The 18,797-nt window shown below is 43.4% G+C and overlaps 1 protein-coding gene across 5 annotated transcripts in view; it reads right to left on the bottom strand.

Annotated features, from left to right (window-relative positions):
* Nucleotides 1-16,704, bottom strand: part of MLLT6 (MLLT6, PHD finger containing) — a 733,108-nt gene extending 716,404 nt beyond the window's left edge. For 3 of the 5 annotated variants that reach the window (XM_086924316.1, XM_086924318.1, XM_086924317.1), the window contains exon 1: nucleotides 16,180-16,701. In XM_086924316.1, coding sequence (XP_086780442.1) covers nucleotides 16,180-16,288 — 109 coding nt within the window. In that variant the 5' untranslated portion in view covers nucleotides 16,289-16,701. Of the gene's footprint in view, nucleotides 1-16,179 lie in introns of all 5 variants that reach the window. The other 2 variants (XM_086924319.1, XM_086924320.1) reach the window with 1 other exon arrangement.
* Between the last annotated feature and the right edge of the window lie 2,093 nt (nucleotides 16,705-18,797).

The following is an 18,797-nucleotide window of genomic DNA, read 5'->3' as shown; positions in this document are numbered from 1 at the left end:
AAGGACCGCCCAAGATCTGTCCACAACAATAACCTGCTCCCCACTCGCAAAGTAAGGGTCCACGATGCTGTGTGCTGGCCAGAAAACTTTTAATGGTGCAGCTGAAAAGGACGCGTTTCGCCGGCGCAGCTGGCTTGTTCACCAATAGTTTTACCATTTGCAATACTGCCATTTTAAACACCGTGATTCTTCCAAGTTGTCACATGACGTGACTACAACTTCAGTGTACAAGAAAAAAAGACTAGTAGTTCAATGCGCAAACCACATCATCATCTGATCATTTTGCCAAGTTAAAACAATCATAAGCAATTAATTATAGCCCGCAAATGTTTATACAATCAAATTGAGAACGTACCTAAGTACAATAAAACTCTGTTTAATTTCATTATGGGGAGTGTACTTGTTTCAAAAGAGCATTTATTACACATCTACCCAAGTGGGTATTTACTCGTTCGTTCTACGTAGTCTAAACATTTGCTTAGCCATGGGTTTATTCAGCCCAAGTGGGTGAAGTAAAAAATTACTGCCTTTTTTAATTCAAAATAACATGGAAAACGTGTAACCACCAATCCCAAAAAGATAAAAAAATAAAAATAGTTAAAACTAATTTTTTGAGAGGTGCTCTAAAACTCTGTTAATCTATTCCAATTTTTTTCATTTTTAATACAACAGTCTACCTATACATCATTTCATAAATGTGTAATCAGATCTTCATCCATATTCAGACCCATTGGGCCCTGGTGTTCAATTCTATGATGTAGCAGGACTCTAATCTCCTAAGCTTTTTTTCGTGATTACCTCCCGGATGTTGAAAGGGATGCAATCGATCACGAAATAGCTTAGCCCATGTGTGCTCTTTTCGTGGTGGGTTTCGAAATGGCGTGCCACTGGGTAAGTCTTGTCACCGTTTCGTATGGCCCTCAAATGTTTGAGCACTATCTTATGTACAGGAAGAATAGTGATGCCCACATACCGCAGGCCACAGTGGGCCCTGCAGCAGGTAGACAGCATACTCTGTCCTGCACAAAAAGAACCCTTTAATTTTCTTCACTCTCTTTGAAAGACCAGGTGAATAGGTATGCATGTTTTTCCCATGACTACATGCTTTGCACTTTGTGCATTTGATAAACCCTTCTTTCTTTTTTAGCCAAGTTTTTGACTGAATGTTCTGTTGCTGCGGGATCATATTACTGACTAGCATTTGTTTGAAAGAACGTGCCCTCCAGAACGTTATTGCTGGTCTTCTTTGCACAATTTTACCTAGTATCCGATCATTCCGGATAAGGTGCCAGTGCTTATTCAAGATATTACTGATATGCCCATGTTTCCTATTGCATGCTGTAATCATTCTCACTTGATTGCCCTGTGTACTTTCTTTTCTGATTTTACTCTGGCTCTTGGTGAATAGGATGTCTTCCCTGCTTCTTTTCTTAGCTTTTTTTTATAGAGGCTTGGATATTATCGCCTCCATAGCGTCTAGCTGTAAACCGTGATTCTAGATTTGCAAATTCTGTCTCTAGGATTTCTTGGTCGCTACAGTTGCAGATCACCCTTAAACTTTCACCATACGGTATACTCTTGATTACATTTTGCGGGTGAAAGCTTGTAGCGTGAAGCAATGTGTTTCCCGCTGTCAGTTTTCTCGAAAAGTTTGGTGTGTAATTATTATAGTCTTTAAAATACACTGTGAGGTCTAAGAAATTGACTTCATTCCTGCTAACAGTGCTGGTAAATTTCAAATTCAGTGAATTCTGTTGTAGCTTTTTAAGGAAGTTCTTAACAGCCTCCTCTGACCCTCTCCACCTGACGAAAAAGTAGTCGATGAAGCGGCTCCAGTGCAGTATATTTTCTTCCCATTTTTTGTGGAACTCGACCCGGACCACCTGCTCCTCCCACCAGCCCATATGCAAATTAGCATAGCTGGGGGCGAAGCAGGTGCCCATCACGGTTCCACAAACCTGATGGTACATGTCATTATTAAAGAGAAAAAAGTTGTTCTTTAAACACACAGAAACCATCATGAGTAACATCTGGGTATGAGACCAAAGGCCAATCAGGCATTGACTCAGAAAATGTTTCACTGCTCGTAGGCCATCATCATGCCTAATGCTAGTATATAACGTGGTCACGTCAATAGTGACCAATCGCATATCTTCTTCCCAGGGGAGATCATAATTTTTTCTGAGAAAGTCACTAGAATCCTGGATATAGGAAGGTAATAACTTAACCAAGGGACAAATGAAAGAGTCAACATACTTGGAGGTGTTTTCTAACGCCCCGCCAATAGCTGATATAATTGGACGTCCTGGCGGTTTTTCCAAATTCTTATGCACCTTGGGAATTAGATAAAATACAGGTGTTATAGGATTGGAGATCTTTAAAAATTGCCATTCTTCCCTGGTGATCAAAGATTGATTATACCACTCATCAAGTTGTCCACTGTAGGACCTGAGACTACTCTGCATTATCACCTCAGTTACTTTCACATAGTTGGTTCGATTGTTAAGTTGTTTATAGGCTTCACTCAGGTATTTCACTTTATCGCACAGGACCACATTCCCACCCTTATCTGCGTCTCTCACAACACAATTACCCTTAGATTTCAATTTTGTAATTAACGCAGAATAGTTTTTTTATGTTTTACACTGGTGCATTTTTCAAGCTTTGTAAGGTCATTCACAACTAGTTCATTAAAAATGTCCACTGAATCCTTGGTGTTCATAGGGGTAAATCTTGATGCCGGTCAAAAGCCAGATGGAGCACTGATGTCAATCTCCACTTCTTGTTCTCTTGCTACTTTAAAAGCCTGGCTAGTGGACAACGGTCTGGATTCATCCTGATTGTCCATGGCTATAGAGCCTCCGGTCTCAGAACTGGTTCCGGGTTGTTCATCTATTGTTCTCAAGTCAAGTAACAAATCCATATTAGCCACTGAAAGCTTGTTGGTTTGTGCAGGGGCATTCATCATCTGCTCTCCTTCTCTTTGACTTTTTGGATGCAAAGTACTTTTTTAATTGGAGAGACCTTACAAATTTAAAAGTATCTACCCTTGTTGCAACATAGTTGAAATCCGTCGGCGGGCAATATGAAAGACCTAGTTGTAAGATTTTCTCTTCTTTGTTAGAAAGGTTTATATTTGTTATATTGATTACTGTCCCTTTTTCCTCCTTGGTTGCAGATTCCATATGATGTGGTTTGCGCATTGAACTGCTAGTCTTTTTTCTTGTACACTGAAGTTGTAGTCACGTCATGTGACAACGTGGTAGAATCACAGGGCTTAAAATGGCAGTATTGCAAATGGTAAAACTATTGGTGAACAAGCCGGCTGCGCCGGCAAAATGTGTCCTTTTCAGCTGCACCATTAAAGGTTTTCTGGCCAGCACACAACATCGTGGACCCTTACGTTGCGAGTGGGAAGCAGGTTAATATATATATATATATATATATATATATATATATATATATATATATATATATATTTTTTTTTTTTTTTTTTTTTTTTTTAAATATTTTTTTCAGCAGTCAACTCTCTTACCCTCTGCCATTTGCTACGAATCCTCATGCCATGGTTCACTCATACAAACTGAGGTGTCTATGTATACAAGTTTACTGTCTATCAGAGCAACAACCTATGAGTATTTTTGGAGTATTATTATTCCTATCTCTTCTACCCTTGTTATTATATTGCTTATTTGTGTTGTTAATTGTAAAGAGCACAGACAAAGTACTCAGTAAAAGCCACACTAGCAAAAAACCTTAATGCATTAGTTATACTTGCCTAGACGCAGCACGGAGGTACATATTATGAGAAGTATGGGCCTGGCATGTTGTGCACTAAGTGAAGGTGTTATACTCTCTAACACACACACACGTACATATACACACACGTACGTACACACGTACACACACACACACACCCCCACACGGCCCCCCCACCACTCCCCCTCTAGTATTCCACTCCCCTTCGATGCCCAATCCAATCAAATATGGGTTGGAGATTAAAGAAGCTGGCTGACCAACTCCTGGAAAAATATATGCGTGGCGCCTCGCCACCAGCATGGTTTATTTACTACAAAATGCACAAGACCCTGAAGGCATTATACAAGTCACTTCCAAATCCGGTTCCGGAACACAGGGTACTATAGAAGGGCACAGAAATGCAAAACGCAGGACGGTACTGCTTCTTTAGAGGTTCGGACATACGTCTTATTAAGCATGGAATCTATTCAAAGCAGAAAGTAATGTTTGTCTTTTTTTTTACTTCTTTAGCGCTAATTCTGGTGCTACACTGCTGATTATTAGGAGTTTGGAAACATCAACATACGGTGTCCAACGTATGTCATAGTGTTGATGTGAATTATGATGCCACTGATATACTATAATATTGATAAAAATCAATATAATTTTTTTTCAACCACCTACCCCCCAAAAAGTACTTGGACATAAGACGTACCGAGGGTTAAAGTCACTGAGAAGAAGTCCTCGGTACACTAAATTAGATTTCTCTACTAGCAGACAAAAGCTCCCCATCATTTTTTTTTTAAGTATACTGTGCTTCAGTACTGCGGAAAAGTCTGATCCTGCCACTGAGAAAGTATGCCCTTGCAAGAAGGTTGAATTTATACATCTGGCAAAGTCCATGAATTATGTGGTACAGGGAGGAAATATTTACACTGATTATGTAACTGACAGGGATGAGGCTACAGACAGTCCCATAGTTAGCCTTATTGTGTTATGTTCATAAAGTCCCCAAGTAAAGTAGGCAGTTCATTGCAGTGATCCACCAACTGACAAAATGTAGAGTGCAATCTGATGAATGTGCGTTACTCCTCAACTACCACCGTTATGATATGAGGTAAGGTACTTGGAAGGGTGGTGCTGAGTCAACTCACGGGATGGCTTGTGGAAACTAAAACACTTTCAGATCTGCAATATGGCTTCCGGAAGTGTAGGGGCACGTCAGATCAATGCCTCAACTTACATCTACTGATTGGGAAATACACGGTTGCCAAGAAGGGTGCACTCTTTCTGGCATTCATGGACCTTTCCTCGGCCTTTGACCGAGTGAATAGGTCCAAATTATGGGTTATGCTCCAGAAATTTGGAGTCGATAAAAACATCGTTTATTTCCTTGCAGACCTGCATAGGGACCTATCTGCCACCGTGAGGTATGACCAGATGGGCAATTGTACTGGAGGAATACGTATTGCCAATGATGTCAGGCAGGGGTGCATTTTGGCCCCCTTACTTTTTACCCTTTATATCAATAATTTGGATTCTGTTTTATGTGAAGCTTGTAAAGATATCCCGCGTGTGGGGAAATGCCTGATGCCGGCACTCCTCTATGCGGATGATGCCGCTCTTTTAGCACGAACTGCGGTGGGTTTACAACTACTTTTAAATTCCTTTGCGGCCTTCATGAAATCCCTAGACCTTAGCATCAACTTCTCCAAGTCCCATATAATGACAATTGGATGGAAAATCAAAAGGGCTAAAACCTTTTATTGCGAGGAGAACGTATTGTCTGGGGTATCCACCTTCCTGTATTTAGGAATCATATTTGACAATCAAGGCTCTTGGACACCACAAATTCAAGCTAAAAGAAATGTCCTGGCCAGATCAACATCTGCTGTTTTGGGTTTTGCACGTAAATTGGGGGCCAGACCAATGCAAGCCCTTTTGAAAATATACGGAGCTAAATGAGTCTCACTCGCTTTGTATGGTGCTGACATTTGGGCAATTCGGAATGTGAAGGCTATTCAGGAAGTTGAAGATACGTTTTTTAGAAACACTTTATCGGTTCCACAATCAACAGCTGGCTATATTGTTCATCAGGAGTGTGGAGCTGGTTTTGTGGAGGACTTAATAGCCATGGCACCTCTTTTAAAATGAATCCTGACCTGGTTGAACCCGGAACTAGAGCTAAATCGGGAAATCCTAAAAGACTGTTTAGCTCTCGACCATGGACATCTTATCCCCTGGCTCAGTTATGTTTGTAACTTGTGTGTGAAATTGGGCCGACCCGAGATATATAATTCGCCTGATAAACTGTTGAAGGGGGACGTCAAGTGGGTTAAGGACTCATATTTATTAATGGCTGCCATGGCTAGAGAAGAAAGGGAGCTGGCAAAGCCGACGGTAAGGGCTCACCAATTGCGGAAGACCACGCTGACTATTGAATATCGTCACAAACCCCAATCATCGATTCTTACTGACTAGATTCAGACTGAGCCAATTTCATTTCATTCTTGCAAAGTCACCTGGTTGGAAGAGGGCGGAAGATCTGGGGGTATGTTCATGTGATGATTTCTCTGTACAGGACACAAAGCATTTTATTTTACTTTGTGAGTACCTTATCGAAATCCGGAAGCGTTTTATCCTCCCAATTCTAGCTAACAAAGGCTTTTTGCAAGTTAAGCCAGCTCTTCTTTATTTGCAGCTATTATCAAATGTGTGGGAAATTTTTAATGTTGCTAGTTTCCTTACGGCGGCCGTTAGAATTAAGAGGAAAAATAAGTTACGTATAACCTGTCCTAACGCACCAATCTGAATTAATTAAATGTTTGGATGCCTCAGTCCCGAAATGTGGTCTTATGTAATCTACCCAAAATGAATTGATTATATGTATCGTGTATTTAAAGTTCTGTATTTTGTGAATATATTTTTAATTTAATTCATGGTTTTATAACTCCTTGGTATAAAATGTTTTAGCATGCTTTTATGGTTTTAACATAAACCGAATAAAGTACTTTGACTGACTGACTGACTGATATGAGGTATGGTACGTAGTAGTGATATGGGAACCCCACTGGTCACTGCTTCACACAATTTCTCGACCGCATGACATCTGGCTTACACCATGTAACTGTCTCCAAACGCGTGATTTAGACACCAGTTGTAATTTGTTTTTTTCTATTTAAAAAAAGGTCTACTTGCATCAGTATTAATGGCAATAGCAGGCCTAAGATCGGATTTTTATGGAACTGATGCAGTTATGTAGTCATATTTGGAGCTGCTGCGCTGCACATGTATATTATTCCACTGGTGCTACCTTAAGACTATGTATTGATGCAAAGTTACTCTTGTCAATCAACCTACTGAAAAATAAAGTTTGAAAACAAAAATAAACAAATTCATAAATTAACTGTGATATAGGCTGCCTCATTTGAGTTTACTTGCACCAACACTTGTGGTTTCTTCCCAGGTTCTTTCCAACACAAATTATTGTTAAATAACGGATTGGAAAGCTATTAAGATAAAAACCCATTGATTACACCTTAAAGATACCCCCTTTCAAACAGTGAATTAACTCTTTAAGCTTAGAGTGAATCTTCTTTTCGTATAATATAATTCTGAGATGTTTAAATAAGCATGATGTTTTAAGTCTACAAGACTTCATTAGAAAGCACTACATATAAAGTCTACATAAATCCAAGAGCGATGTTGACTTTTCACAAAAACAATGTTGAAGGGGCAGATGAAAGGAACACACCATGCCTTTTCGGCCATATGCACCCATTTCCACCTAAAGCCTGTTTCTGTAATAATTACTTGTTTGGTACATGGCACTTTTTTATACCGCTGGAAATAACAGGTGCTACCACTAACCACTTTAATAGTACTCAGTTTTAAGGGTTGCAAAAGAATAATGGCCTTGCTATGATCCGAACTTGGGAACTTAGAGCATTAAGTTCCTAATCAGGAGTGTTCATCTCACTATGCCATTTTCCTGGATGCGCCACCTCCTTCTTATAGCTCGCGTCATTCTGGATATATTGTTGCTAGAAAGAGCTCAGGCATAATCACATGATCTAAGCTCAGGATTTCAATATGGAAATGGATTGATGTTGACTTCCGCGTCATGTTAATACAACTGCAGATATAGCAGGTCAAGGGGAGGAGATGTGAATTACTGGTGGACAATAAATATTGTTCAGGTGTTAAATGTATATACGTAAGACCTTATGTTGACTTCCTTCCAAATTGATCTGCATAAATCTACCGTAGGAAAACTGTGATACCCTGTACCACTGAAATATTTTTATGGACTCCGATGGATGTTGGAATGTTTTAATGTTTTAATGTTTAATAATTTTATGAAATGTTCTTCAATATCTTTTATGGTGATAAATTACCGAAATAAAGATTTATGAAAATGAAGAAAAAAAAAAAAAAAAAGGGCCTCGCTGCTGAAAAGGCGCCTGACTTAGACAAGCTCCCTGGTGACCTCTACAGGCATGAAGTTAAGATCTGGGCCCCGTATCTTAGGGTGCTGTTCAATGCGATCTTGAATGGCATGTCGATCCCCCCAACTTGGCTGGGGGCAGAGATAGTCCCCATATTTAAGAAGGGCTCGCCTCTGCTCCCAGCCAACTACAGGCCAATAAGCCTGATAGAAGTTTCTCCGAAACTTTTTACTAAGCTAATTCTGGATCGTCTATCGGAATGGATGACGGAATATGACATTCTGAGCCCATTCCAAGCAGGGTTCAGAAGGAAGGTCTCCACCATAGACCAGGTCTTTCGGCTCGCCCTTATTTTTTGGAAAACGGTACAGTTGGAGGGTGGCAGCCTCTATACTGTATTCGTGGACCTAAGGGCGGCCTTCGACCTGGTGCCCCGTAGAAAACTTTGGGAGGTGTTGGCCAGACTGGGGGTCCCTAAGGGTTTGCTGGAGATGATTATTTGTCTCCATACTGCCAACTTTGCACAGGTAAGGTGTGGCAAGGAGGGGGCCCTGTCGAACAGGTTCCCCATTGACAGGGGGGTAAGGCAGGGCTGCGTGCTTGCACCGACCCTGTTTTGCCTCTACGTCAACGGGGTAATCTCCCACCTGAATGGGGTTGACAACTCTGACGCTCCTAAGCTGGCAGGCAGCAGGGTGCCGGCAATTATGTTCGCTGACGACACCCTGTTGCTTTCAAAGTCTCCGAAGGGAATCCAGCGCGTTCTTAACAGCTTTGTGGATTTTTGTGGGGAACATGGTTTAGAAATTAACACTCTAAAGACCAAATTTATGGTCTTCAATCCCCCACCAAAATTCCGCTCTAGCCCCAACATTGGGCAAAGTAGACTCGAAAGGGTGCGAACCTTTGAGTACCTTGGAGTTATGTTAAATGAGAAAATGTCCTGGTGCACACACCAAGAGAAAGCACTGCTCAAATTGGTTCAGTACTCGGTGGGATTATGAAGCTCGTGGGAAAAAACAGGTCAACCATCCAACCCGTTGGTCCACCTCTCCAGATCTACAGGGCACAGGCAAGGGGGGCTGCCATGTATGGTTCTGAGCTCTGGGGCCACGCAGTTTCTCCAGACCTGGTGAAAGAGGAGAACAAGTTCATCAGGCGGGTGGTAGCGCTTCCCTCAAGTACGCCTCTTGTTCCACTAAGGCTAGATCTGGGGATGCGACCTCTTGATGAAGAACTGGCATTGCGTCCCTTGGCTTATTGGCGTAGGCTGTGGGCAGTTCCAGAATTGATTAGTTATAGGCAGGGGCTGCGCTTGCTATGCCTAAAGCAGGGAAAATCAAATGGCTTAAATTCATTAAAACTGAGTTGGAGGGCCTAGGCCTATCGACCCTCTGGTCTGACCCCTTATCCACCTGCCCATTAATTCCCAAAAAGAGACTGACAAAGATTTATCACGACAGCAAAATAGCGGCACTCTGTCGTCGACAAAATCTTGGGACATTCACGGAATCATTTTTACGTACCAAGGACACCTACAGCTTTGAACCAGCCTTGGACAAATTATATCCTGCCTCACTCAGGAAACTCTATCTGCAATGGAGGCACGGGACTCTCCCACTTCGAGCCCTTACTAGCAAGTGGAGCGAACCAGCCGTCAACTTATGCCCGGCTTGCAGAGTGGCCAATGAATCTGAGCTGCACATCATTTTTTTCTGCCCGGCTTATACCGTATCTCGTAAGAAATGGATTGTTCCAATATGCAGGAATTTGGGGTTTGCAGAGTGCCTGGCCGCATTCAGAGCGCTGAAAACTGACCTGTCGGAACACATTGTTTTTGCCGTGGCTAAATACCTAGGTTCAATGTGGTCTCTGAGAAGACAGTGCCTTAAGGCCGGTCCCTGAACTCTACCGTAGGAAAACTGTGATACCCTGTACCACTGAAATATTTTTATGGACTCCGATGGATGTTTTAATGTTTTAATGCTTAATAATTTTATGAAATGTTCTTCAATATCTTTCATGGTGATAAATTACCGAAATAAAGATTTATGAAAAATGAATTGTGCATCTCTCTTTCTGTTTTCGTTCTAAATAAGGGTTCTGGTAATTAATATTACACTAATGAGATTGAGACTGTAGTCTGTATTCTTGTATCCTTTGGAACTCATTATTCAAACATTCCTGGTGCTTCTTCCTTCTAGCTTCTCTGTATCCACAGGGGTGTTATCTGAAGACCTTTAAACTGAACGTTATCACTGTCCCATTGCCATTGGGCCTCTGGAAGGTTCTGGGCGCTGACCTGCATGGTGGTTGAATGTGGGTAAATGAACGGTGGAGGCCTTCAATCCAGAATTGGTGGCTTTAGTGGGGTGCGTGGGCTGCCCCTCCCCTACACTCCCAGCCCCACCTGGAAGGCTCCACTGTCTTGTGATCACCCAATACAAAAACTGCGTCAGCTATGATATACGTCACCCCTTCTGCAAACGGTTTCCTTATTGTTTCAGTTGTGTTATTTCGTTTGCTTCCTTTTTAGTTTTTCCATGAGAATTACCTCTAATAAACAAAGTAGCATGTTGATAACCATAAATATTATACTGTATTCAGGATTGTTGATGGAAACTCTAACATGTCATTTATAATGCACAAACTTAGTGGAACGTGTACTAAGAATCATGGCCATTGCTTGAAAGTGGCATTTAACTGATAGACAATTGCTAGAATGCGTTTTATTACATGTATAGACGGAGCATTGTGCAGCAAGACTCCGCTTTGGTCTAGCTTCTGGACACTAAGCAGCGTTCCTCTTGAATGTGTTCTATTGCCACTAGATAACATATTTCTGATGTTGATATCTCGGAGATTTTATTCTGTATGTTAATTAATACAAAATACTAATAAAAATACTTTGGAAAACAAATCACTGTCCCATTGCGTCCAGCCTGCTATCTCCGGATACTCCTCGTTGTGAGACCCTAATTCCAAACCAGGTATTCACACCAATAAGAAGCCAAGCATTAAGAGGTCAAAGTAAACAGTGCCCTCTATCTTATCATAGGTTCTCCAGGTTGATCCACCCTCAGCCCAGCACACCTGAAGCCCAGATCTACTTTTGTACATCTGAAATCAGAAGAGGAAATCTGTCTGGTGTGTAATTTTTATTTTTTTATTTTATATTGGATTTATTTTTCATGCATTTGCTTTGCTCAGGTGTGTCAGTGCACTGAATAGAATGAAAACAGAGGCAAAAGGAAAGCACATAAGGAGTACATAAAATATATAACAGCATACCATATCATCACTGAAGATAAATCTATATAGAAAAAGATATGGGTGGCATATAGGAACACAATTAGAACACAAATAAACATTGCATACCAAATTTAAGTTATGGGGAGGGGTTTATATTAGGCGATGGTAGGCGTCTTAGTGTTTAAATGGTACATGTTACCATGTCTCAGAGAGCACTCGGCTGAGCCAGCGGCTTCGGGAATTGTAAATTTGTGTGCAAGAAAGTCTGAGTGCCAAATTTGACATCAACATCTAGTGTTTCCAAAAGCAGAAGTTGCTAGTGTCACCCAATGGCGTGAACGATTAGAATCTGCCTGCATTGAATGATTTGGAAATTAGACAATTACAGCTGAGCTTTCTTTACAACTGGTTAACTCTTCTGAACAGATGAAAGGACTCCCACTCCTCTTTAACTGCAAACAGAATTTGTCATCAGATAACGACCACGAGGTCTATCCAGACTGCTAATTTTCCTGAACATGCCTCACGCACTCTGGGCCTGCACGGCTATCAGGTAGCAGGAAGGTAGTGCAGGAGGCAAGCATTTGATCCTGATATCTGGTACGATCAGGGGACAACAGTTTAAGTCCTGGCAAGGACACATCTGCTCAAGCTTTCTAGGGTCGATAAACTGGAAGCTGTTAAATTCGTTATTAATTTTAACCTTTCCACTACAGTGCTTAAAATGGCAACTATTGTAGTATGAAAACTACACAAAACCATCAAATTAGTAATAATGCTCTCCTGTGTGTATCTCAGGTCTTTAATATCTTGTTGTGAATCAATCACTGTAGCTAGTAGAATCCCTGCATGAAATGATGTTGATTAAGGAATTGGTAGCACTATTTTAGGACCGGTTCAGTCGTTCAGTGCAAGGTCAGAAACAATGTTTCAGTTACACAAATGTTCCAATTGGGAGCTCGTTGTAACAACATTGTCATTGCTTTAAGACTGATCCAACGAGACTAAGGTGTGTGGGTGCAGAAGTGTAGCATGGAAGTGGGGCTATGATGAAAGAGCTGGCAAATTGGAGTATATAGGAAGACAGTGTCAATGAAAGACTAAAGAGTAATGTTCATATATGCCCATGTGTATAGCACACCATCTGAGGCTTTTGCAGCATTGCCACACTTTTCTTAGTCAATTCCTTGAACAGTGCCAGCAAACAGAAAGCGAGTCAGTCAGGGAGGAAAACGTGAGTGAAGGAAGAGAGAGATCATGTCTGAGGGAAAACGTCTATAGATTATATCGTGATTAAAATAGGACTTTTAAGCTCGTGAGGCACAGAAGTATCCTAAACTGGTTGACATCCAAGTTCAGATCCCTTTGAGGACTCCTTCAGCAGAAGTGTTCTGATGGGCTACACACCGCCTAAGATGTGGCTTCCATTATATTTGTTGTGGAAGTCAGTCACTTCCAAAATGGGATGCTTAACCCTATCTAAACTCTCAAAAACACTGAAATGACTTTTAAAATTATATGCTCTTTCGGAAAGGTTTTGAATCGCTAGTCTGCGTCTACCCTCCTTCCACTCCAGCCCATGATCCAACACTGCACTATAAGGGAGAGGAGTCATTCTAATCAGAGAAAGCACTCATTCAGTACGAGGCCAGAGTGGATGCATTGATGTCCCTTTATGGGAGCAAAGAGTTGCCAAGAGGACCTCTCAAAAAGCTGGACTTCTTTCTTTCAGCTACAAATGATACAATTAAACTTCACTTGCTCCACCTTAAAGGCTGCATTGAATAGCCCAAATAGCTAGGGCGGTCGACCTTGAATCTGGGGAACTTGGTTCGAGTCTCGGCAATGACACTGAACATCCTGTGATTCGAGTCTCGGCAATGGCGCTGAACATCCTGTGATTATGGGCAAATCACTTAATATCCCCGTGCCTAACAAAAAAATGAATGTGTCCTCATATAATGCAACTAGTGCTATGTAAAACGCTCTGATACCCGATTCGGGTCAAGTTCACGCTATATAAAACTCTGTAAAATAAAAAAAATACATTAGAAACTCTGGACTGCCTAGGGCTAAACTGAGAATTTACCACAGGAGCATGGGTCTGCCAATCAAGCTTCGCTATTCGTCTTTGACTTGCATCAATGAGTGTACTTTTTTCTGAAAGGTAAATCCTTAGGAAAACAGGGACCCAAACCATGGACTTTCTTTACATGTAGATCACTAGACGAAGAACAATCGAAGTTAACTGAAGGGAGCTGGAGTGTTCACATCTTTCTTTGGGGACCACGACTGTCTTTGGTGGTGAGCATTTAATATATAAATGTACCGTTCTGAAACCAAAAGTAAAAGTTTATGAGGAATCTGTTGGAAGTACAGCAAAGGTTCCCCTTCCCCTTTACAATATTCACCCTTTTTTCTTCTTAAGCCCTTAGCAAGCTCGTGTGACCATAAAATTAGTGTCACTGGCATGTCAGACGGTCTTGTCGGATTGTGACCTGCCAATTGTCAGCCTGACTTCTCTCCATGCCCACCTGAAATTTGTGTCAACAGCACTGCTAGCTTGTCGCATCTCACTGTGCTCTGCCATTGGCCAATCTGGCTCCTCCTCCAGTGACCTGGCTCTTGGCACTGTCCGCTAGGGTCCTCTTCCTGCAACCACCTGGCAATTCTGTTGCTCAAAATAGGACACCCGTCTGCATCCCTAGTTCCATTTGGTGGTCCTACCATTGGAGTTAGTCTGTCTGCTACCTCCTGGACTTCACTACCATTCATGTCCCTTTCATCGGTTACCCATCTCCTTGTGCCTTTGGTGTGTCAGTGACAACTGGTATCAGTTAGTCTGGTTCCTCTTCTTGGTCCCTGTGAGTTTGTCACCATTAGCCTGTCTACTCGTCTTGTACCTGTTGCTGGTATCACTGATAACATGTTCCTATCACTTATTTCTATCACAGGGACACGAGTAACCTGTTCTGCCACTATAGTATTAATTTTACTGATAACATGTCCCACTCACTTGCTTCTGGCATTTGAGTCACTGACAGCTTGTCCCTCGCCCTTCTCTGGCATTGGGGACTCCGATAGCCTTTCTCTTAATAACTCTGCCACTGGGATAACATAACATAACATAACATAACATAACATAACATAACATGTGTATTTGTAAGGCGCACGTTCACCCAGAGGTCTCTTGGCGCTGAATAACAGATGTTCATTGTTACCCAACTCTATGGTACTCATTTTATCCACCTCAGATTGATGAAAGGCTGAGTGGACCTGTCGGGATTTGAACCTGTGACCATGAGGTCGAACACAGGGCCCTGCAATGGATGCATTAGTCCACTGAGCTACCAGATCCTCTCCCTCTCCTCTTCTTGATTCTGGCATCATTGTCACGGAATGTCTTCTCTCCCTGGTCTCTGGCACTGAGGTCACTTACAGTCTGCCCCATCTTTGCTCTACCACTGAGGTCACTAACAGCCCGTTTCCTCTATGTGGTCTCTGGCATTGTGGTAATGGAAAACCAGTCTCATCTCTGGAAGACAGCAGGGATCACAGAAAGCGTATCTCTGCCTCTTTTTCTGGCACTGACTGTTACTGTTAGCCAGTTTCCTTTCCTGGGTCTCTGGCACAGGGGTCCGCTATAATCTGTCCCTCTTATCTCCAAAACTTGGGCTCAATAACATCCCGCCTCCTCTTTCTAATATTTGCACAGAGGTCACCAACAGCTTTTCTCATCTCTTCCACTGGTGTCAGATGCTCTTGCATTGTGATCAATGATAGCCTCTCTCCTATTCCTTCAGTGTCACTGACAAGCTGTCTACCCTCCCTTGCCCCTCTTGTTACTGATGGCCTGTATCATCCTCTTGGCTCTGGTATTAGGGTCAGTGCTACCATGTCTCCCCTCCTTTATCTCTATCACTTGTGTCAGTGATGGCCAGTCTCCTCTTCTCATCTCTGTAAGGGTGAGAGGCACTGAAAGGTTATAGGTAACCATAGTGCTAGAGACTAGTTTTTAAAAGACAAAGTATGTCTATTCCTCATTGTCTCTTGCATTGGTCAATGATATAATGTCTTGGTTCTGCCCCTGGTATTCACCGATAGGCTGTTTCATCCCCCTGGTCTCTGGCACTGGAGTCCCTGATAACATTTCTACTATTCTTGTCTACGGCACGGCTAACCTGGTGTCCTAGTCCTGTTTCCCTACACTGATCACCCTGGTAGCCCCGGTGTGTCCCTAATACTAGCGTCCCAGCCACCTATCTCGCATTTCTTTCCCATGGCACTTGCCGCTCCCTCATCTTCCTTGATACTGTTTTTGGAGCACCTTTCCCCTTCAATGTCCCTTCCCGTGCCCTTGGCACGGGTGCCACAGCCACCGTAACTCATCTCTCTTGTGCCCCTTGTTGGTCCACCTGCTCTTATTCCTTGCTCCTCTGTCAGCCAGGACCCTCTTCCTGCGCTCCTAGTATCTGTGTCAAGACGAAATAATGATTCGACGGATCAAAAGACTTGGCATTTTCAGGACGAACGCCTCCGCCTCTCTTTCTTTTCCCCTCGCATCTTCTCCATCCTCCTTTCATCTCACCGTCTTTCCCATGTGTTGATCCCCTTCTCTGTTTGTCTCTCGGGCTCGCTTTCTTCCGTCCTCCATTCTTCGCGCACACACACACACACACACAAACACCATAGTCCCGCCGCCCTCCTTCCCGCCGCCCCAGCAGTGCCCCAGGCTCGGTACCTTGGTGAACGGCCACATTGCAGCCGTGGCCGTCGCAGTAGACCAGTGGGTTCTCAGCCCATCCCCTCTCATCGGAGCACACGCAGCAACCTCCCACCATCTCCTTCATCCTTCCATCGGGCTGCTCGGTGCCTTCCTGCTTCAGCCGGGCCCCGGGGCCCCAGGGCTGACCCTCATCGGCGTGGGGGCGGACAATGCAGATGCGGAGCCGGGCGGCCCCCTCCTCAAGGAGCTGGGGGCTCAGGCGGGCTCTGCCTGTGTTCAGTAATCATGGCTGCCCCTCCTGCCGGCCTGCATGCTGCTGTCGCCGAGCGGTAAACTCTTAGGTTCTGGGGCGAGGCGCTGCTCGGGAGGGAGCAGATTTTTCACCCTCCGTTTTCCTTCCTCTGGAGGGCTGCGCACTCGTCCGGGGGTGGCAGAGAGCGAGCCGGGGGCTTCAGGGTATGAACCCCGCCACAAAGAGTGAGATCTCAGCAAGGAAAGGGCCGCCAGCAGTGCCTCAAGCCTGGGATCTCATTGTACTCCGGGTACAGAGGGGCCGCATGCCCGCCACCGCCTGGCCTGGCCGGGAATGACGGCTCCTTCTCTTCACGTGCCACCTGCCTAAGAGAGGGCTCCCAGGGGTACCCCCTTCGTCATTTACTAACTGTATGCTTAGAGATGGAGATAATTATAAAAAATAAAGCACTAAGCTATAACAAACGCATTCGATTACAAAAGTGCACGTCACAAATAAACCATTCTTTGGAGCCTCAGATCTGCAGCCTCCTGCAGAGGTTGCACATGTACGTACCTCTGGAGCAGATGCGAATCTGTACCTCTGGAGCAGATGCGAATCCACTTGGCTATCTCTATCAGCTCTCGCCTGTGCACATTTGAGAGACATACTTTCAGCTGATGAAATCGAAATACACTTGAACTAAATAAAACGAGAAAATGCGATAAACAACCACCTTTCTTCAAATCCTGAGTCACGTCCATTCATCTCATCTTAAGTGTATTTGTATAACAGACAACTCACCTGGGTGAGTATCCTGGCGCTGAAACAGGAGATGTATGGGCCATGCTGGGGTCAGGCTAGGGTAAGACGCAGCTCTGGCAGAGGCTCATGTGTCCAAGGGCATGAAGTTCCAAGGTTTAGGAGCGGGGTTGTAGAAGTCATGGCCACCAGATCTGGTTCTCTGTATGTGAGTGGTGTGTGCGAGTGGAGTCCGGCTGAGTGCTTGTTATGCTACTAACTGGCTGTGGGAAGAACACTGGGAGTTCTATAGTTTGATTAAGGTGGAAACTAGAGACCATCTTTGGAAGGGACTTGGAGTTTGTTCCAAGGACTACCCTTTTGAGGTGAACTTAGGGAAAAAGTTCTTCCAGGGTAAGAACATGAAACCCACTGACACGCCTGAGGGAAGAAGTAGCTAATACAATCCTACCTTCCAAGGAGGGAACTGTAAGGTGCATGAGTGGAGTGGCTCAAAAGGAGGGCCCATAAGCCTTGTTAGAATAATATTGAGTTTCCACGCCGGTCACACTCTTGGTGGATTAACCCGTTTGAGTTCCCCCATAAACGCTTTAATAACAGGAACCCTGAATAGGGAAATAACTCTGTATTGAAAGTAAGCAGCGGCAGCCGCCAAATGAAGCCTGATGGTAGTGTATTTAAGATCTGACTTTTGCAAGTGAAACAGACAGACAATATCCTGGACTGCTACTTGAAGAGGGACACTATGTTTCGGCAGGCGGTAGTGTAGGAACCTTTTCCATTTAGCTAGGCTCTGGTTGCGGGCTGGGAAGGTTGAGATACCCAAACTCTAGGACTTCAGGAGCCAAATCGCAAGATTGAAATGTTTGGGGTTGGGATGTGTGAGTGTGCCTTGTTTCTGTGAGAGAACATCCGGACGATTGGGCAGCTTCCCGTGAGGCACTAGAGACAGTTCTAAAAGTGAGGTGAAGCAAGGCTGCCTCACCCAGGTTGGAGCTATTAAGATGAGACTGAGGGATGTCCACTGAAGCCTACAAACCACAAGTGGGAGAGTCGGAAAGGCATAGGCAAATATCCCTGAACAGTTCATCTACAGTGCATTGCCCATGGACTCCGGAAACTATGGGCCATATGTATCAAAAACAAATTTTGCAAATCTCTAATTGTGATTTTTTTGCGAATCGCAATTAGAGAATCGCAAAATGCAATGTATGTAGGATTTGCTAAAAAATGTGCGAATGCTACATATTCCGCTAGGCGGCCCATAGGAATGAATGGGAAGACATTCTCAATTTGCGATTAACAATTAGAGAATCGCAAATTGAGAATGCAATTTCAAGGTTGCAAGGGTGCCAAGAGGACACCCTGTTGCACTCCCGAAATATGCATGTGTGCACATTTTGCGCACATACATGCCCTAGGGGCCTGTGTATGTGACATTTGACACTTTAAAAAAATCCAAAAAGTGCTTTTTTAAAGAAAACTGCAAATTACCACCAACTTGAAGTTGGTGGTAATTTGCGATTCCTTAAGGCCAGATCGCACTTTTTTGTGTTGCTTACATTGCATTTAAGGAATCGCAAGTTGCGATTCCTTAAATGGATTTGCAAAATAGGGAATCGCAAATTTTGCTATTCCT

Source organism: Lissotriton vulgaris, chromosome 5 (assembly GCF_964263255.1).
Source record: "Lissotriton vulgaris chromosome 5, aLisVul1.2, whole genome shotgun sequence".
Classification (NCBI taxonomy): domain Eukaryota; kingdom Metazoa; phylum Chordata; class Amphibia; order Caudata; family Salamandridae; genus Lissotriton; species Lissotriton vulgaris.
This window is presented reverse-complemented; position numbering and strand designations above follow the sequence as displayed.